The following is a 20,442-nucleotide window of genomic DNA, read 5'->3' as shown; positions in this document are numbered from 1 at the left end:
GCTTTATTTAAAGTTTATTTCCTCCCTCCAGAATTATTTTCCTTGGGTTGCAACCTGTTACGAATTACATCAATTTGTCATAAACAACAAATAGATTGGACCCCAAAGATGAGATTACCTTAGGAAATCTTACTGGAAGCACGAAAGATCACCCATGTCCCTACAGCAGTAGTTGATCCATTTAGTGCAGTCATTTTGTTCATAGCGAGTAGCAGGAGACAGTATCTGTCGAACGTGGCTTGGCGCTTTTATGACATACCAGGAATGGATTCAAGATTACTCTGTGTCATATCAGCTATGATTCAATGTGCACAGTTCTCATCCAGGTTTGAGGTTTTTCAATTATGGGTGTTTGTTCACGACCCACCCAGTCAGAACTGAATCTTCACAATTTTTTCCACAATGGGAGATGTGAAAATTTGTGTTCATTAGGCACCAAATGGAAGAAAACACTGAAACAGGGCTGAACTCCAATAAGAAATGCATGTTTTTGTTTTCCTATTGCAAAATGTTTTAACCTTCCCGTTGTGAGCCCGAATGAACATGACCCAGGTTATGCTCGCAGATGTCAAGTTCAGATTGTCTAATGCTGGTGAGTTGGCTCAGAAGGCGTTGATGAAGCTGAAGTAGGCGTTGAGGAAGCCAGTAGGGTCCTCCAGCTGGGGATAATGGCTGATGTGTTCATCTAGAACTGACACAGTAGACCTCTGCACCAGTTTCCTGAAGGACAATGACAACATTGGGTTGGGAGGGACAAGAGGACTTATTCATACAAAGGGAATACTTGCGTTCTGTAACACCCAAATGAATGATGGGGGATATATACAGAAAACCAAATACTTTGTCTACTACTGTATATACAGAATTGAAGCATTTGTCTCGGGGCTCTAATCAGTTCCGGTTTAGCCGACATCCGCATAGTGGTGGAATTGCATTAGAGCTGTCGAACACAAGCAGCTCCTAGCATTATACCTAAAGCGCACATTGCCATTGGCTGCACGGAGTCCCATTTAGAGAAATTCCATGCAGCCTTGTTTACAATTCCGAACACTGGAATGTGAAATCTAGCTACAGAGCCATTAGCCTGATAGAAATCCTTTTCTGTAATGATTTTCAATTTGAGCGACATTTCTATATAGCCTACACTTTTTCGTTCTGGTCAGTCGCCTTCAGTCGAGTCAGACGGGGGTTCAAATCTTCCCTTTAGTGGTGCATTACATCAGTCTCTACAAATCCCACACAACTCACGGCCAATGGTGGTGCATTGTGACTTGATTCACAAGTAAGGTTCGTCTCTTTTCCCTCTAATGCTTTGGATTGAATGTTGAGTAACTTTAAAGTTAAAAATATATATATTTTTATCGAAATCCTGCAGTGGCTGAGTGGAATTGTCACTGGCTTGCAGAGCAAGATAATGGTTCAAAGCCCGAGTGGTTCTGTAGCTAAGGTTATATCCTCCTGTGGCACAGAGGCTGTCAGAAGACTACAGACCGACAGGTACAAAGAACATGTTTTCTGCTTTTTCGGACTACAACCTTATGTTGAAGGAGACAAAGACGTCATGAAAGATGGTGGCATAAGAGAAAGACGTCTGTCTCTCAGTGGAGAGGTTGTGGGCTCCAATCCAAGCAGAGTCCATGGGGAAAGACTTGGCAGGGACCGTAAGATATTCTGGGGTGGTAATTATCAGTGTGAAGCATTGGTTGGACAAATGGTGAGAGAGTCAAAAGAAGGATCTATCCAGATGGGTCCTAAAGAAATGATCAAACCGGAACAGCTGAAACTCCAGAAACTTGACACGGACCAGTTCAAGTATGGTGGTGGAGGAAGGTAGCAACTGAGAGGGGAGAATTGAGTAGAGTTCAAGGCAAGCAGAAGCAAAGACTAAACATATTTTTTCAAGATTTAACCATGGTGTTTCTGGTGAATTATTGCATAACCATCTGCATTTATATCTCTGAATACAGGGACCATGCCCCCTCTTCTGTCCTCTTTGCTCCCCATCTCAGAGATGAAGGGTGGTCCTCTTCAATCCAGAGCCGGGACTGGGATTCCAACCAGCAACCTCATCTGTGTGAGGCAGGGAGCATCCACCAGCGCCACAGACCCCTTCACACTAACTAGGAAACACTTATTAAAAAGGTAGACATCTGAAGAGAGTAGGTTCATGTTAAAAACAACATTGGTTGGGATTTGATCCCATGACCATGGCGATGCAAGGCAGTGACAATTACTGTTGGTACGATAAACTGCTCTGACAAAGATGCATTTAACATTCTACACAACCAATGGACTGAGCTTTGAGCCCAAAAATACTTCTACAATATACTTTCTGTCTGTGTGTAGGGCTTGAATACCCTTTCTGGTATTTGTGCAGACATTAGAAGGAAAGCACAGGCTTGTGCGCCAACAACAAGAGAAGAGGTACTACCTTATGTACCTTACGACAAAATAAAGGCTCGACACGCCATAGAAAGTGTATTTGTATTAAATTAATATCACGTTTTAGACGTCGACGAAACATTAGATCCTATTTCAGTTGAATGCATTCAGTAGTACAACTGACTAGGGATCCCCTTTTCCCTTATTTGAGACAGGAAAAAACAGGAGGACATTGTGCCTTAGACACTCACTGTAAACACCCCCATCATGTGGTTGTACATGATACTACAGCTCTTCATTTGGAAAGACAGCATTTACCATGCAAGCTCAACCCTAGCAAAACTCATTGAATATTCCTACACTCACAAATGTAACTACCCAATGCAAGTGAATGGCAATTATCCAGTGCATGTGAATGAAACTCTCACTAACACCTTAAATAACTCAATGCATGTCAATTGGATAAGAGTATGGAAGAGGTGCACTTACTGGTAAAGGAAGATGAATTGGGGGTGAGGGTTGACTGGATCCAGGGGTCCATAGATCATATGAACTGAAAGACAAGGAGGGAGAGAGATGATGTGGAGGAGTGGGATTTTCTTCTTTTTTTGCCTTGCAATGACAGGTTAGTCAATTTGCATCTAACTAAATCCACATGCCTTCTCATAACAATCAAATGTTACAATGCATCTAGTGATGACACACCGAAACACTTCGCGGTGAGGTGTTGAACAGGATTCTATGGGGATGGGACCCATGTGTAGTAGGGAGGGAGGTGTGGATCACACAGATCACGCCACTACCAGCTAACCTTAATGGGGCACAGATGGGCTAATAAACTCCTGGGAGGTATTAGTCTGCGCTAAGTAGATTAGCCTCACTGACTGACTCGCTGGTCACATCATAGTCTAAACCAGAGGGGAGTTTTACTGCTTACAGTCACTGTACAATGGCATTCAGAACTTCAGTGTACTAACTGACATGGCACTGTAGCTTGCTTTTGTGCAGTTTCATAGTAGGCACAAACCTACCTATTGCAGGAAATCAACAACAGATAGAACAGCAGTGATGGAGTTGAATGAATGACAGACAGTACATCATGTTCTTAAAGCTTCCTGCCATTGCCCTTCTGTCATTACAGTACCTTCAGAAAGGATTCACAGTCCTTGACTATTTACACATTTTCTTGTGTTTCATAATGCGATTAAAATAGGTTAGTCATTTTTTGTCAACGAACTATCCAAAATACTCATGTTAATGTGTGGTAATGGTAAGTAAACAGTAATATATTTGGATAAGAAAGGTATTCAACCCCCTGAGTCAATATATGCTATGATCACCTTTGGCAGTGATTACAGCTGTGAGTCTTGCTGGGTATGTCTAAGAGTTTTGCAAACCTGGATTGTACAATATTTGTCCATTATTCTTTTAAACATTCTTCAAGCTCTGTCAAGTTCGATGTTGATCATTGCTAGACAGCCATTTTCAAGTCTTGCCATAGCTTTTCAAGTCGATTTAAGTCAAAACTGTAACTAGGCCACTCAGGAACATTCAATGTCATCTTGGTAAGTAACTAGTGTAGATTTGGCCTTGTGTTTTAGGTTATTGTCCTGCTGAAAGGTGGATTTATCTCCCAGTGTCTGTTAGAAAGCAGACTGAATCAGGTTTTCCTCTAGGATTTTGCCTGTGCATAGCTCTATTCCATTTTTTTCATATCCTAAAAAACTCCCTTGTCCTTGCCGATGACAAACATACCCATAACATGATGCAGACACCACCATGCTTGAAAATATGAAGAGTGGTACTCAGTGATGTGTTGGATTTAGCCCAAAAGTAATGCTTTGTATTCTGGACAAAAAGTTAATTTCTTTGCCACATCTTTTGCATTATTACTTTAGTGTTAAATGTAGTAGTTAGTTAAATGTAACAAATGTAAATTAAATGTAACACTAAGGGTGTGTTCATAAATTCACTCTGGCTATCTACTTTGATTTCAGAGCGCTCTCGTCTGAGTGTGCCAGAGCGCAGAATAATTGATGCATTTACAAACCCTCAACACCTATTGAATATGGCCGGTGCAAACAGGATGCATTTTGAAATATTTTTATTCTTAACAGGCTTCCTTGTTTTCACGCTGTAATTTAGGTTAGCATGGTGGAGTAACTAGTGTTTTTGATCCATACTCAGTTTTCACCTATCACAGCCATTTAACTCTAACTGGTTTAAAAATCCCCATTGGCCTCATGTTGAAATCCCTGAGTGGTTTCCTTCCTGTCCATCAACCGAATTAGGAAGGACACCTGTATCTATGTAGTTGCTGGGTGTACTGATACACCATCCAAAGTGTGATTAATAACTTCACCATGCTCAAAAGGGGTAATCAGTCTGCTTTTTAAAAATGTATTAATCTACCAATAGGTTTTCCAATGCCTTCTTTGCAAGGCATTGGAAAACCTCCCTGGCCGTTGTCATTGAATTTGTGCTTGAAATTCACTGTTCGACTGAAGAACCTTGCAGATAATTGTATGTGTGGTGTACAGAGACGGGGTAGTCACTCAAATCATGTTACCACCATTATTACACACAGAGTGATTCCATGCAACTTATTATCTGACTTGTTAAGCACATTGTTATTCTTTACGTTATTTAGGCTTGTCATAACAAAGGGATTGGGGTAATGCGTGTAGATCAGTGACACAAAATCTACATTTAATCAATTTTAAATGCAGGCTGTAACAACAAAATGTGGAAAAAGTCCAGGGGTGTGAATACTTTCTGAAGGCACAGTATATCACTCATCTATATGAGATTATATATATTTTTTGTTTTCATTCAGTTATCAAAGGTTCAATCATAACTTGAGACACTCTTGTGTAGCAGACTTCACATAAACCGGGCATTGATGTTTCAATCATTGCTCAGCAACTAGACAGACAGTACTCACCAGGGATGAAAGTAGAGGTGAGAGCACCAACCCATCTGTCTCGGTGCTCGTCCCTCTGGTTAATAAACTGCAGGATACTAGGAGGAGAAGGGATATGCAATCTTATTACCATCACTATTAATCACAGATCAATCAGTCAATCACTTTTATCCATCACTGTATAGGGAGAAATGGGGAACTAGCTTTATGTTAATAAATTCAATCAAAACAAAAGTACAAGGGTTGACAACATAATCTATGCAGGTGGAAACAATTCTCTGTTTATATACAGTATTGTAACGACCCTGGGTTTATAAGCGCGGAAATCGACTCTGCCGCTTGAGCATGCTTTTGCGGCACAGTTGATAGCGCGCCGGACTTCGGGCTAGAAGGTCGAGGGTTCGAGACCTGCTCCCTGCCTGTTTCATTACAGTATGTTATAATTTAGATGGAAAATGTGAAATTTTTCAGTGCAATTTGGTTTGGTTAAAATAATTTTTTGAAATCAATTTCTTACATTGTTATAGGTGAATCAAATAACACCAAATTTGACTAGCCATGTTAGTTTGAAATGAGTCAGAGATCTGTCTAGTGACTACTCTATTCCGTATGTATAGGTATTTAACTAGTGAGGTCTGAAAACAGTGTATGGTACAGTACCTGTCCATGACCAGGTTCCCATCATTGAAGCGGACCCCTGTCCACATGTCCAAGAACTCAGCGTCTGTGGGCTGGGTGTAAGGACCAAACACGTCCCCAAGCCTGACACGAAACCAAGAGTAAACAGGGTAAATGTTCACAGTACATTAAATATGTTCACTCAAACTCAGTTGAGTGCTGGTTAGGTAACGTTAATCCTCCATGTTTTTACTGTTTGTTTCGTCAGCTATGCTTTGCAGCGAATATAAATACCTTCATAACATTTAAATAAAATGTGTTAATCTATGAAACAGTAAAATGGTTGAGGGGTTTATAATTTAGCTGAATGGACATAACTAGAGCTGTACTACTTGTGCCTAGTTAACTTGCCAACAATGTTCTTAATGTAAATGTCATTACGGTCACATGCACACATTAATGCGGTTATTGTGCATAGTCATTAATATAATAGTTCGATTCAAACGTTTACATGCTTTGCGAGAATAACGATCTCTAATAATCATGTATACATGGACACGTCGGAAATCAGGTTACCCGATGGCACTCTGACAAATGCAGAAAATCGCCAATCAAAATAAACGTTCTACCACCGCGACCGCGTTATTTTTGGGAAGCATAGTTGACATATAAAGCTTTTATGTGAAAACTACGTATGAAGCCGAAACCAGAGACACGCCGTTAAAATTTGCGTGCGAGAGTAGAGTGCGTCAATTCACACACAGTATCGCATATGCCAATTTAATGGTCATTACATAACAAACAGTTGTATTTGTTATGTTCGCTATGTGCCCTTGTGAATTATTGTGTGTTCCTTTTGATTAACCTTGTGTCCTACAGGAGCCACCGTACATGCCTACTCTAAACAGTTATGTTAGCTCACGAATGTGAGGAGTTGTTGCTCATACACCCGAGCAGATTTTAAAGAATTTATCTTGTCTCATTCGTTCTACACAACAGTATTCTCTCTTGAAATCAGAGTTCCTCGAGTTTCCCAGCCCTAGCCTGCCTAAGCTAAGTTATATTCCTGTGATGGAAATCAACACAGGTAGGCATAACGTTAGTTTTCAAATATGCATTATTTGACACTGGCAGTTAAATGTAACACTAAGGGTGTGTTCATAAATTCACTCTGGCTATCTACTTCGATTTCAGAGCGCTCTCGTCTGAGTGTACCAGAGCGCAGAATAATTGATGCATTTACAAACCCTCAACACCTATTGAATATGGCCGGTGCCAGTAAATCTCGGAAAAAAATGCGTAATTAAATTGTTGCCAGCATCACAGTCACCAATGCTCTGGATAACATGAAAACAGACAAACCAGCTCTGCAAGGGCGAGTAAAATGGTCAGAGTGAGGTTCTCATTTTTGTCTGGAAGTAGCTAGCCAACGTCTTGGGTGCTTGACTGCCGTTGAGGTCAGAACGCTCGGATCAACCCTACTCCTCGGCCAGAGCGTCCAGTGTGCTCTGAATTTACGAACGCCCAGAGCGCACTGAGTGAATTTACTAACACACCGTAAATAGACACTTTGGGTGTGTTCGTAAATTCCATCTGGAGTGCCAGAGTGCGTTCATAAACACAGGGTTTTGTCAGATTATAATAAACAAACATAACTTGTAACTTTAATATCGAGGTATGACTGCGCATGTAAAGGTAATGTATTTGACTGCAGATAATTCAAAATACACAATGAAAAAAGATATCAATGACTGAGCCCCTTGCTGTAACCCTGTTAGCTTGAGCTCATGTGTCTCTTCTGTGTCCACGTTAAAGATTCAAGAGATGTGTACAGTAGGAGGAAACGTATACAGTATGTGAGAACACAGTATGTGTACCCTTTAGAGAACACCATGTAGTTGGTGAGACGGGTCAGCACCGGAGAGAGGAAGCTGGAGTCCTTGAGGAGCTGTGTGGGAGACAGCATGGCGATGATCCAACAGAACAACAATAAGCAGTCATAATGCTCAGATAATCCAGAATATCCACAGTAAATGTTGACTAACCTTCTGAAGGAATCTGGGATGGTGTGTTTCTGGGAATATGCCTGTTCAAGAAAAAGTTTTTTACTTACATTAAATATTTCATAACCAAACATGGCAAGTTAACAGTAAGACAAAGGCTATCAAAGCAATGTGTCACTTTGTCATGAAGTTGTTGACCGGTAATCTACTTTGTACACATGAAGTGGTCCTTGCTATGATCCTTGGGTGATCCTTGGGACGTTTAAAATGGTTAGTGTAGGGGTTTAGGGGAACAATGAAAAAATGCAGTGGAACTGGCTTCGAGGTCCAGAGTTGAGTTTGAGGGGGTAAGAGTTTAGGGTAGGGACATCCCAAGGATTCCGGATAGCACTAACCCATAGGAAACTATTGCGGTATAGTGTGTATGACTCGGAGTAGAGGAATTTGTAAGAACAGGAAATCACTGATTTGAATGAGGGGTTAAACCAATGGTGAGCAACTCTGGTACTGGTGAGAAGCAGGGTGTGCAGGATTTAGTGGAAAAAAATATTGAATTGGGCTGCCTGTGTAAATGCAGTTTTAGTAAAAAATTAAATTATAATAATCAGACAAGACAGGTGAGTTTACACCAGCTGCCCATTGTTGTCTAATCAGGCTCTGATTGGTTACACAACATATAAATACACAACTCTTTTCTCCTCACTTCACCAGCACTGTTCATTGGGTATCATGGCTGCTAGTACTGGCTCAGGGTAAGATGGTGGCAAGAGCAATGTTACTTTCATCACATTGAGTATGTTGTTTAACGTTCAACCTCTGTCTGTAGGTGCTTCCTTGCTTTGCTGTTCATTGCTATCCTTATCAACAAGGTAAGAGCAACATTAAAGTACTGTTTGCTTGAATTGTTTTTGGAAGTCATCTGAAGTTAACATTTAGTTTGTTCCTTCCCCAGTTGATCGGACCGTCTTTCTCCACCCTCTTCGAGCACGACACTAGTCGTCTATGAGCACGACACTAGTCGTCTATGAGCACGACACTAGTCGTCTATGAGCACGACACTAGTCGTCTATGAGCACGACAGTGGTCGGAGCGACACCGACAAGCATATGCTGCCCCCCTCTCCTCCTGAGACTGAAGGCTCTACTCCCGTTCCATACCGACTAGCTCGTGTCAGCTCCAGCAGAAACCAGCAGGTTCAGGAAGGGCCTGAAGCCTTCCAGAGCCTGGTGAGGTGTCTTTCCAATTCCAGAGCCTGGTGAGGTGTCTTTCCAATTCCAGAGCCTGGTGAGGTGCCTTTCCAATTCCAGAGCCTGGTGAGGTGTCTTTCCAATTCCAGAGCCTGGTGAGGTGCCTTTCCAATTCCAGAGCCTGGTGAGGTGCCTTTCCAATTCCAGAGCCTGGTGAGGTGCCTTTCCAATTCCAGAGCCTGGTGAGGTGCCTTTCCAATTCCAGAGCCTGGTGAGGTGCCTTTCCAATTCCAGAGCCTGGTGAGGTGCCTTTCCAATTCCAGAGCCTGGTGAGGTGCCTTTCCAATTCCAGAGCCTGGTGAGGTGCCTTTCCAATTCCAGAGCCTGGTGAGGTGCCTTTCCAATTCCAGAGCCTGGTGAGGTGCCTTTCCAATTCCAGAGCCTGGTGAGGTGCCTTTCCAATTCCAGAGCCTGGTGAGGTGCCTTTCCAATTCCAGAGCCTGGTGAGGTGCCTTTCCAATTCCAGAGCCTGGTGAGGTGCCTTTCCAATTCCAGAGCCTGGTGAGGTGCCTTTCCAATTCCAGAGCCTGGTGAGGTGCCTTTCCAATTCCAGAGCCTGGTGAGGTGCCTTTCCAATTCCAGAGCCTGGTGAGGTGCCTTTCCAATTCCAGAGCCTGGTGAGGTGCCTTTCCAGTTCCAGAGCCTGGTGAGGTGCCTTTCCAGTTCCAGAGCCTGGTGAGGTGCCTTTCCAGTTCCAGAGCCTGGTGAGGTGCCTTTCCAGTTCCAGAGCCTGGTGAGGTGCCTTTCCAGTTCCAGAGCCTGGTGAGGTGCCTTTCCAGTTCCAGAGCCTGGTGAGGTGCCTTTCCAGTTCCAGAGCCTGGTGAGGTGCCTTTCCAGTTCCAGAGCCTGGTGAGGTGCCTTTCCAGTTCCAGAGCCTGGTGAGGTGCCTTTCCAGTTCCAGAGCCTGGTGAGGTGCCTTTCCAGTTCCAGAGCCTGGTGAGGTGCCTTTCCAGTTCCAGAGCCTGGTGAGGTGCCTTTCCAGTTCCAGAGCCTGGTGAGGTGCCTTTCCAGTTCCAGAGCCTGGTGAGGTGCCTTTCCAGTTCCAGAGCCTGGTGAGGTGCCTTTCCAGTTCCAGAGCCTGGTGAGGTGCCTTTCCAGTTCCAGAGCCTGGTGAGGTGCCTTTCCAGTTCCAGAGCCTGGTGAGGTGCCTTTCCAGTTCCAGAGCCTGGTGAGGTGCCTTTCCAGTTCCAGAGCCTGGTGAGGTGTCTTTCCAGGGTGGAGAAGACCCTTTACTGCACCATTGGTGCCCCGGCTCATCAAGATTCCTTGGCATGAGCAGAACAACCAGGAACCAGCAGTAAGGTTCTGATATCTTCTGGTTTATGTTCATGATTTCTTAGTATTGACGCAACTTCATGAATAATCCGTTTTCTTGTTGGCTACAACCATGGTTCTTCCCAGGCTACGGGTGGTGTCTGGTTGGAGTCTTCCCAGGGTGTATTTGTCTGGGTACCATCAGTATGGTCACTACATGGCTACTAGGTAAGGTTGTTACATCTTTCTGATGTGTTGCAGCTTTAACACTTATTGTTCTATTCCTGGCTAGCAGCTCTGTATTAACCTGGATCCTGATATCATTTGGCTATGATGCTCTACAACCTTGAATAAATGACTTTAAAGTGTTTTTGTCTGGCTTGCTTTGTACATTTTACTTAAGTATGGTTTGTTACCTGTAGCCAATCAGGAAAAGGTCTGAAACTGTACTCTACCTCCATTGGACAAACAGAGGCTGTTGATGGTCAAGTGTCCAGTCCTGTTGTGGTCACTCCTGTGAGATACAAAGATGGGGTCAGTTGGGAACAGCTCTATAGCATCCACCATATTTCACCTTCCTGTGTTGGGTAATGGAAGGGAAAACACTAGACTATTGAGATGCAGCCCTATTATGTCAGAGTGCTTTCAGTGATGATGGTTCCTCCAGGATTGGCTTCCAAGCCCAACCTTGACCATCAGTATTGGAAATGCAAACTGACACACGCTCAGTGTTTAGGGGCAACTTCATTCTACTTTGTGCAGCAGTGCTGAGCTCACCTGTAGAGCAGTTCCAGGGCCACAGTGTCTCCATAGTCATGGGAGAGCAGGTTGAGCCTCTGCTCCGTCAGACCCAGGTGGGACACCAACGCCTCCACAACACTAGCTTGCTCAAAGATGGAGTAGCGGTGGGGCCTCTGTCAGGGAGAAATGTCAGTATAGGTGAGCACCTTAGCTAGAACAAAATGTGCATATTTCAATCATGTTTTTGTTCATGCAATTTTCCTACTGGTCTACTTTCCTGTAGTGTATAGGTTAGCATTACTTGCCATTCCTCAGTTATTGGCAATTGTTTGCTTGCTTTGTCATTACATTTGGCACTGTTTGTGGGTTAATGTGTACGTCTCTCTCTCCCTGGTAGATTTCCCTGGCATTCTAACCGATGCCTCAAAGGCCGTTTCGCCCACAATTCAAGTCTGTCATAGCCTGCGACTCACCGGTTTGTCACTGAAGCCAAAACCAAGAAAGTCCAGAGCAATGACCCGGTTAAAGCGCCGATTCAGGGGCTCCCATATCTGTAATACAGTAACACACCTGGCATTCAGACACCTGGGTCATGTTCATAAGGCACAAAAAATGACATGAACCTGGGTACTACCTGAACTTGTCCAAAAAGGGATGCTTGTTTTCATGTCCGGTTGAAAAACAATTTGCTACGGTGTGCCCTATTGAACATGGCTCTGTTGACAATATACCATCTGAGAGTGTGGAATAAGAATTATCCCAGCAAACCAATTGATCTGTGCATAACATTTTATAGATAAGCCCCTTTCTCTCATCAGCGTACCTTGTACCAGTCCAGGCTGGAGGTAGGGAAGCCATGGAGGAGAATGACCACATCAGAGCTGCCTACAGCACCATAGGTCTCTGGTAGAGGAAAAAGTAAAGCATACACGTTCATCACGTACCATGACCTGCTACACGCACCACGAAAATATGTTACATAGGTCAAAGTAAAGGGCTAAAACTGGTGCTTGGAACTTGCCATTGTAAAGTGCAAATGATGACTGATCTGAACATGGGCTCCAACTTCTAGCAGTCCAGACTGTTCACTGTACTGATGAAGGAGCCACTAGATGGCTACAGTAGTCTGCATCACTGCATGCATCTCAATAATGTAATGAGACGCTAATTAAAGCTCTGTTTCTTTATTTCGCCCACATTCATGTGTGACAACTGGACAGGTGAAATAAATGCTTACTCCGCTCCTGTCAAATCAATGTGCTTTATTGGCATGACTTAACAAAGTACATGTTGCCAAAGCTTACTTTGGAGATTTACAATATTAACATAATTAAAATAATATTGTCAACGTGACAACAGTAACAACAATAATCAAGTGTCAAAATAACCATACATTGAACAATAACAATGGCATAGAGGACATGTGCAGGTTGGTTGGTCTGTCAGACACTGTCCCTCAACTTATGGCAGGCAGCAATGTAGTGTGCTGCCAACCCACAGCTCTCTGCATCCTCCCCCAACAGGACGGGTAGCCTTTTCTCATCAGAGAGGTCTTTGAAACCTTGAAGGGTTTCAAATCTGGGGTAATTACACTCAAATTGTTATATATTTTCGACATTTTGTCAGGAAATGCAGCTCTGTCTCGGGTTTTGCTGTGGTGCAGTGGTTGCACAGCCTTTCCTCTACAGGGAGCCAGGTTTTCCTGTGTCTACCCTTCTCAATGGCAAGGCTGTGCTCACTGAGCCTGTACTTTGTCAAGGTTTTTCTAAGGTTTTGATCAGAAACTATGGTCAAATAGTTTGCTGCAGTGTACTGTCAATTTAGGGCCAGATAGCACTGCATGTTTTGTGCTTTGTGTTTCCCAATAAGTAATGTAGTTTTGACTGTTGTAATTTGGTTTATTCTGATTGGATGTTCTGGTCCTCAGCCCCAGGACCAGCTGGATGAGGGGACTCTTGGCATTGCAGGGCTTGGTAATAATATGAGAGGGGGTCACTGTATTTTAGATGTTTCCAAAACTTAATTGCTCTTGTTTTTAAGTTTGTATTATTAGTGGATATTGTCCTAATTCTGCCCTGCGTGCATTGTTTGTAGTTTTCCTCTGGACATGTTGGTGAATCTTACAGAACTCTGCATTCAGGTTTCAATGGGGTGTTTGTCCCATTGGGGGAAATCTTGTTTTGCAAGTGGACCCCACACCTCGCTGCCATAAAGTGCAATTGGTTCAATGACACATTCAATTAGTCTTTAAAAATCAGTACAGTGCACCACTATCAGGTATGTGCAGGGGATAGGGAGATGGATTCATAAGCAAGTTCAATTTCAAATGTATGATGTTTGGACGTATTTAACCTGAATCAAATGAGAACACACCCTATCCCTCCATTCTACTTTTACTGATGCCAAATCTTACCTCTGTAGAATATATTGTTGCTCCTGAAAGTGAAGAATGCTCCGGCAGAGCGCCAGGTCAGGAGGGCTGGAGACAGTTGGGGAGGGGGGATGTGCAGGTAGACTGCCAGCAGAGGAATGCACAGCAAGCCCACAAGAAGCCACCATTCCCTCATCTTTCCTTTGGTAGGAGGGCCGGTCTAGCATTCCGCACTCTGGAAGACAACACTGGGGTCACGTCACGACATTTAATTTAGGCTACTATCACCCTTTAACATGAATGGTCTACAAGTACCAGACCTATTGTGTGATCATTTTATGTGACACCCCGCTACTTACTGTCTATTCATAAATTCTTGAAGCAACATAGTCGGCAAAACTAGACTTTGGAATATCGTCAAACTAGTGGGCTACATGTAAACGTCACGGTCTCCTTGCAACAATAGGCTATACTATCATTATGTTTTAAAAATAAATCATTAGCCTACCTCTTGGAAATTTGTAAATTCTTAACACTAAAACAACACTTCCGCCCGGAGCACTGTCAGTGCTGTACCTACCTACAGACGAGACGCGGTTCTGTCATTCCTATGTGCTCAGTGCGTCCGGGTCACCTGGGTAGGTTTCGAACCTTGGCCCAGTGCACTGCATTAATGCAGGGTCGGGGAATTGTATTATTTTGTAGTGTCGCATGGAGAATTGCCAGGGTGCTGAGCGCTAAATCTTCAGGAGCCATCTGTCGGTGTGGATGTCCAATAAGCATGCCAATGATACATGCCACCTGTGTTTGAGGTTTTGTATTCGTGCGCCCCGTTCCAAATGTCCACTTTCATGTAACAAACCATATACTGATTTGAATATGACTATTACAACAACAATTACACTAGGGAAGGCTACTCATAGCATGAATCAATGGAACAGTAGTCCAGAGGGAACGTAAGTTACCTTACTGATTATCAGTGCCATAATCAATATCCCGGGCTGATTATTAAAATGAGACAAGGCGAATGTGGTATATATGATGATTAAATTATCCTATATTTTTCTTCTCCATGCATGAGGAAATAACCTATCTGCAGCCATCCAGAGGACGAATTGTTAGTGGCGGGTTACTTGTTTCCGCGTATCTTTCAAACCCCACCCAGACTCACCACTAGATGGCAGTGTAACACAACTGAAGCACTAAGCAGACATCTGACAGAATGGGTGTTGCACTATAAGCAGAATCATACTATTATTAAAAGGACAAGTATATATATATATATATATTTTTTTTTACCAAATCTGCATTTTAGATGTAAACGACATGTTATCGAAGTTCCCAATAACTTTTTTTTTTGCAATTTCACTTCATTTTGAGAAACATATCCCACCAGCGATAGACCTCATTCAGACGCAGGCGCACAGATAAAACATGAAGGATCCAAAACCCAAATAAGTAATTTTGGAAACGGCAAAGCTCTGTGATCCACGTCTTACACATCACACATGAAAGTGTGTCATTTCAAACTTCATCAGCAACCTTCTATTCCATTTTGTTGGATTTGAGCAATACTTTTCCATGTGCGCATGCACAGGCTATTTATGAGCCATTTTCATCCAAAATACAGATTAGGATTTTTTTTTTTTTTTTAAGTCCTTTAAGGTGGCCTGTTACGCATGATAAATGAAAAACATGGCTGTATTTAGGCTAAATATCAATTTTTTATTTTTAAAAACCATACACATTACTCGACAAGTTTCAAATGTAAATCCAATCACGATAATCATTTAAATTACTCAAGAAAAACAGACATGAAGTAGTTTTTATTTCCAAATGTTAAGATAAAAAAAAAATAATCCATAAAACAGATGGATAAACATTCATTCCCGTTATAGGAAGAATCTACAGAACAAAAACAGATGGAGTCTTTTTTCTTCCCATTTTTGCAATTTCAAGCTGCTTTTTTTTGGTAAAAACAAGAAACTTATTCCCAAAATATAATTGTCATTGAGCAACTACTGAACATATCCCTTTCCCCCCTCTCTCTTGGCCCCCTACACCCAGCTAAGATTGGGTGAGAGGTCTAAACAGGTGAGGGATTTAACAGTCAGAATCTGCACCCTGCTGCCAAAACAAAAACAACCCAACATAGCTTATAAGCTACTTCACAACATTAACAAATGTGTTAGTATTTTGACCACATGCCTATATAAAAGCCTAGTCTCTTATTTCATACCATTTGCCACCCTGAGAAAAATATTCCTACCAGAACCAATCACAACCCTTTTTAGTGAGTGCCCCACCCCACCCCAAATGTTCCAATGTGTAATTTGTGTCAAACCCCAAAACTGGTTCAGTAGGTTGAAAGTTATCATCTGCGTTTCCATAAAAATACAAAGGTACAATTTGTATGGTTGTCTGTATAAAAATGTTCCCAAGGGAGGCGTTATGAAACAAAGTACCCCTGTGCAGTTACCAGTGTATGCCTAGTCTTTTTAGTCTTAAAAAAATGTGTGTCAATTCTTTACTTTTTCCAGTATATCAGGTGTCAAAAATATTCTACAAACAAATCAAATGCAGCAACATTTATGACTGTAAAAGGAGTCTTATGGGGGGGGGGGGGGGGATTTTTCAAATGTGAACAAACCATACATTGGGGGAAATTTAAGTTTTCATAAAAATAAATGAAAATAATTGAATGAAATCTGAAAATAATCCACTTGCTTTTATTTTTACCAATACAACATTTTACTACCTAAAGACCAAAAATGTGAAGTTAAAATGTTTTCTTAATTTATAGAATCCGTTTTCAATTCAACCCTTTTCTATGCCTGAGTAAACAAATGTCAATATTGTACATTGGCAGGGACTGAAGTTTCGCTGAGTGAAAAAAAAGACAAGAAAAAACAGAACTGATTCTCAATGTGATGACCAACTGACTCCCTTTATGAACTCTTAAACGGGAAGAAAAAAAATAGGGTTTTAATACCCCTCCCCTTAACCCACAATTAAATGAGAAACAGGACTTTTGAGCTTCCCTGTGAACGAGAAAAACGTAACATTGAAACTGCTAAAGCAATGAACGTAGTAAATATTTATAGAAATGTGAATGGAGGGTCCCTGGGCGTTCTTACTCCTTCCTTCTCCAGTTGAATCTCTCCACCCCCCCAATGGACCTCTTCGCTATACAAGCCTTAGTGTTTATCTGTTTGGCTAGAAGATTTCTATTTATCTACAAATATATAACAAATAAAAATTGCAGGCAAAAATAGTTCAGTTTCAATAGAAACACCCTCTTTTTTCCTGAAAATACAGCAGTATCTGAAATAGTCCTCTTATTCAATGTTTTACTCTGCAGAAAATCGACAGACATCCTACGTCAGGAAGCTTTTTCGTCTACAAACAGAAAAAAAGTATCTACAAACTTTGTAAACAGACCTGTTTTTTCCAAAAACATAAATAATTAAAAATATTAACAGCCAATGGAGCAGAAAAAAAGTTTCTGAATGAGCAAGGGCCAAAGACATAAATATACACCACCATTCAGATAAAGAGAAGCTAAAGGTCGTCTTTCATTTCTTACAGCTGATCTTCAAGCCAGGAGGAGGACCCCCCCCATTAAAATAATATCAATTAAAAAAACAGGTCACTTTCAATCTGAGTCTATATTCACCCCTCTTGCACCGAGAACAACTTAAAAGTTATCAATGAGGGAGGGGTGGAGACAAAAGAAGCCCTCGCATTGCCAGAGGGGTATTTTTAAGAACAAAAATAAATTCTAATTAAATAAAAAAATCAAAACCAAACCCTACATTCGAGAATGTTTGCTCGTTTCAGTCCAGCACAAGCTCGAAGCTTACAGAAGACTCTCCCTTCTACCCCTTCTTTCCTCTTCTCCTCTGCCATCGCTCCTCCTCCGAGGCGAGCTCCTCGTCGTGGGTAGAAAAGTGGCTGTGGTGGTAGTAGTAGTGGCTGAGGGTTGGCTCAGAATCAGAGGGAGGTCTCCAGGCTGTGTAAGGGGCTCCCTGGGGCCGAGGGGGTCCCTGCTGCCTTGTTGCCCTCCACGTAGAGGTGGTTGTTGCCGCCGCTCTCCACTGCATTATTGTTCTGGTTGGGCGAGGGCGTCGGCGAGAGTGACGGGGAAGGAGGGGTAGGCGTGACGTTGCGGGGGGAGGCGGAGTTTCGCTTGGTGGGGGCATCGTCCTCGGCGTCGGTGTCGTCGATGAGGGGGATGGAGGGCTCCGAGTCCTCTATCCTGAACTCTGGGTGGGTCATGAAGTTGTGGATGGAGCTGCGTGACTCTGGCTTCTCCAGCCCCTCATAGGGGGACAGGGAGCTGCGGAATGCATTCACCACCCGAATCTGTTGGGTGAGGGAGGGTAAGGGGGACACAGTCAGTCTCAACATAGAATCATGCACACATATACATTTTGCATTTTCAATTGCAGTTCAAACCATGGACAAAATAAATAAATGGGTCAATTGCGGTGAGTTTGGGACGGGGTACATGAAAAAACACCAGTGATTTTGTTGTGAAATTCTCAACAAGACGTGCAAGTATGCAGTGAGGACTAGTCCCGGAGGCTAGAGTCAATCGGTGTGTCGTCAAACCCTGATCACTTTTGTTACCATCTTTCCTCGGACTGAGACTGAGCACTCAGTGGTGGAAGAAACCAGTCAAAAGTTAATGGGTCGTGGGACATATGTCTCTTACCGTCGGCTTTCACACCTCAAAACTCCTCTCGGGATTCAACAAACCATTGAAGGGGGGGGGGGGGTAGTAGTGAAAGTAGTAAAAAATATCACCCAAAAAAGTCCAGCTCCAAAAATGCAACCCTCGGTCAAAGTTATTCAAAATGCAAGAAAAATGGAGACATGTTCTGGATGAGGACAGAAGCTTGGACACAGATAGGTTAGTTATTTTTGGTCATGCTCAGGGTGAGGGAGGTGAGGAGGGTCAGTCACTGATTTTGTTGTGGAGAAAACAAAAACTGCAGCAGCCAAGCAGGTCTAAAGCTGATATATAGCTAGATACGCAACAGCACAAGAAACACTCAGACTAGAGAGACAGAACCCATGCAGAGCGGTGCTACCTTGGGTTCAACAGTAGTAAACCTTTGAGTATAGCCCATGACACATTTCACAGAATCTAAGGAGGAATATGGTTGGAGTCAGTAAGATTCGGGTGCTTCTTGGCTTATTTTTTTGGGGGGGGGAACAGTGGACAATACACACTGGCTATGAAAGAGGAATATTGAAATAAAAAGTACACCAAATTATATCAATCCTAAAATGTTAAGCGTTCTCATCAGCAAAGCACCTGGAAAGAGAGGCTTCATCATTTACTAGGGAGATGTGGCTTATAACCAAAGAGAGAAATTGAAATTAAAACATGGTCAAAACACTGCTCCCTAGTCTCAAAGCCTCTGAAGAAACATCACATCAGTTATAATACAATCAATGTCTGCAACTGCAGGTCAGCCAGTCTGAAAGAGACCAGTTGGTCACACAGACACACTCCCTGGTAGAGAACAGTTAATACACTCAGAACACATCAAAGCCCTTCATCTGGGTCTAAGGAAAGAAGGTTCATGTGGGAAGGGACAGCCTTGGTTATTTGCGGGATGCCGAAATTCCATTCTGCAGAGGAGAGGACACAGACATTCCAGGATCCTCCTGCACACAGTACAGCAGCCCCCGCAATGTTCCACTGATTGTCTATTAGTGGAGCGACAAGGTGGCTAGAATACCCAGACCGACTTAACACTCTGGACTGGACTTCACCCTGGAAAGACCCTGAGAAAGAACCAGTCCGGTCTAAAATGGGAAAGGTCATTCATTATTGGTTAGGTGACGAACGTTGACCAACGTAACCAAAACATTGACAATATGTTTACATTTGGAGAGAGAAATAACTTGTTTATGCTCAGTCAGAGACAACCTCTGTTTTTTGGGGGGATTTTAAGCACTACCATCTACCGTGACCATGGGCTTATACTCAAAACATTTACACAGCTACTATAGAGGGGCCAGAGCTGCGACAACAAGGCCCACAAGAGCGCTAGTAGCCAGGGGGGCCAGCCAGCCAGAGGGGGGGGGGGGGGGGGGGGCACAGCAGCAGACGTGACCAGACAACAACGTCAATCCAACGTTCCTCTAGCTCCTCCCTCAACCTCTATCATCAGAGAATGAAGCAGAAACAGAAAACAAGATGACAGTAAAAGCCCTTAGAACTCGTGGTGACCTTGTGGGTGTTACACTACATCCATATACAGCAGTTATGTTACCAAGCAACATGGAAGATGTGGTTGTTTTTTGTATTTTTAGTTTTTTTTAAGAAAAGGAGGGACAAGTAAGAGTGAATGAATTCAACGTTAGGCGAGAGAGTAGAAGAGGAAGATGTTAGATTTTCATGCACTAAGGAAACACACACTCACACCCCACAGTGGAAGAAACGGTGTTGGCGTCAGTGGCAGTAGTAGAAAAGGCTACATGTGTAGGGCTAGAAACATTGGTTACATCGTGCTGTTGTTGGCTGGAGGTGGAGGGCTGCCGCCTTAGCTGGCGCTCCTGAAAGGAGCTTCCGCTCTGGAAGGCACTCACTACATCCATCTGCAAGGAATCAGAGAGGGTGACAGGAGAGGATAGAGCCCAGACACCACAGCAAGAGGAGAGGCGAGAGAGAAAGGGCGAGAGAGAAAGGGCGAGAGAGAAAGGGCGAGAAAAAGGGCGAGAAAAAGGGCGAGAAAAAGGGCGAGAGAGGCAGAGCGAGAAAAGGGCGAGAGAACAAGAGGAGACTAAGAGTGGAAGAAACCAGAGAAAGGTGAGAGAAAAGGCACCAAAATATAATAGAAAGGTATATTTCCCCCCACTTAGAGAGATATAGCAGTTGAGAGAGAA

At 43.0% G+C, this 20,442-nt stretch overlaps 2 protein-coding genes across 7 annotated transcripts in view; both read right to left on the bottom strand.

Annotated features, from left to right (window-relative positions):
• Window positions 1-73: 73 nt before the first annotated feature.
• Window positions 74-14,248, bottom strand: LOC120032264 (mesoderm-specific transcript homolog protein-like). Of its 3 annotated transcripts, none has more exons than XM_038978274.1 (12): window positions 14,120-14,248; window positions 13,582-13,774; window positions 11,992-12,071; window positions 11,642-11,719; window positions 11,205-11,341; window positions 10,883-10,941; window positions 7,969-8,009; window positions 7,801-7,871; window positions 5,966-6,067; window positions 5,327-5,403; window positions 2,872-2,935; window positions 74-720 (listed from the first exon to the last, which is right to left on the bottom strand). In XM_038978274.1, the coding sequence occupies exons 2-12, from the start codon at window positions 13,733-13,735 to the stop codon at window positions 603-605; spliced, it is 981 nt and encodes a 326-aa protein (XP_038834202.1). In that variant the 5' UTR covers window positions 13,736-13,774; window positions 14,120-14,248; the 3' UTR covers window positions 74-602. The 3 variants fall into 3 exon arrangements, with proteins under 3 accessions (XP_038834202.1, XP_038834203.1, XP_038834204.1); XM_038978275.1 differs by having other exon boundaries at window positions 14,048-14,120; XM_038978276.1 differs by lacking the exon at window positions 14,120-14,248 and adding an exon at window positions 13,899-14,041.
• Window positions 14,249-15,243: 995 nt separating this feature from the next.
• Window positions 15,244-20,442, bottom strand: part of LOC120032174 (plasma membrane calcium-transporting ATPase 1-like) — a 54,403-nt gene continuing 49,204 nt past the window's right edge. For 2 of the 4 annotated variants that reach the window (XM_038978150.1, XM_038978148.1), the window contains one exon: window positions 17,533-17,904. In XM_038978150.1, coding sequence (XP_038834078.1) covers window positions 17,533-17,904 — 372 coding nt within the window. Of the gene's footprint in view, window positions 17,905-20,034; window positions 20,155-20,442 lie in introns of all 4 variants that reach the window. The other 2 variants (XM_038978151.1, XM_038978149.1) reach the window with 2 other exon arrangements.

This window comes from Salvelinus namaycush, chromosome 38 (genome assembly GCF_016432855.1).
Source record: "Salvelinus namaycush isolate Seneca chromosome 38, SaNama_1.0, whole genome shotgun sequence".
Taxonomy (NCBI): Eukaryota; Metazoa; Chordata; class Actinopteri; order Salmoniformes; family Salmonidae; genus Salvelinus; species Salvelinus namaycush.
This window is presented reverse-complemented; position numbering and strand designations above follow the sequence as displayed.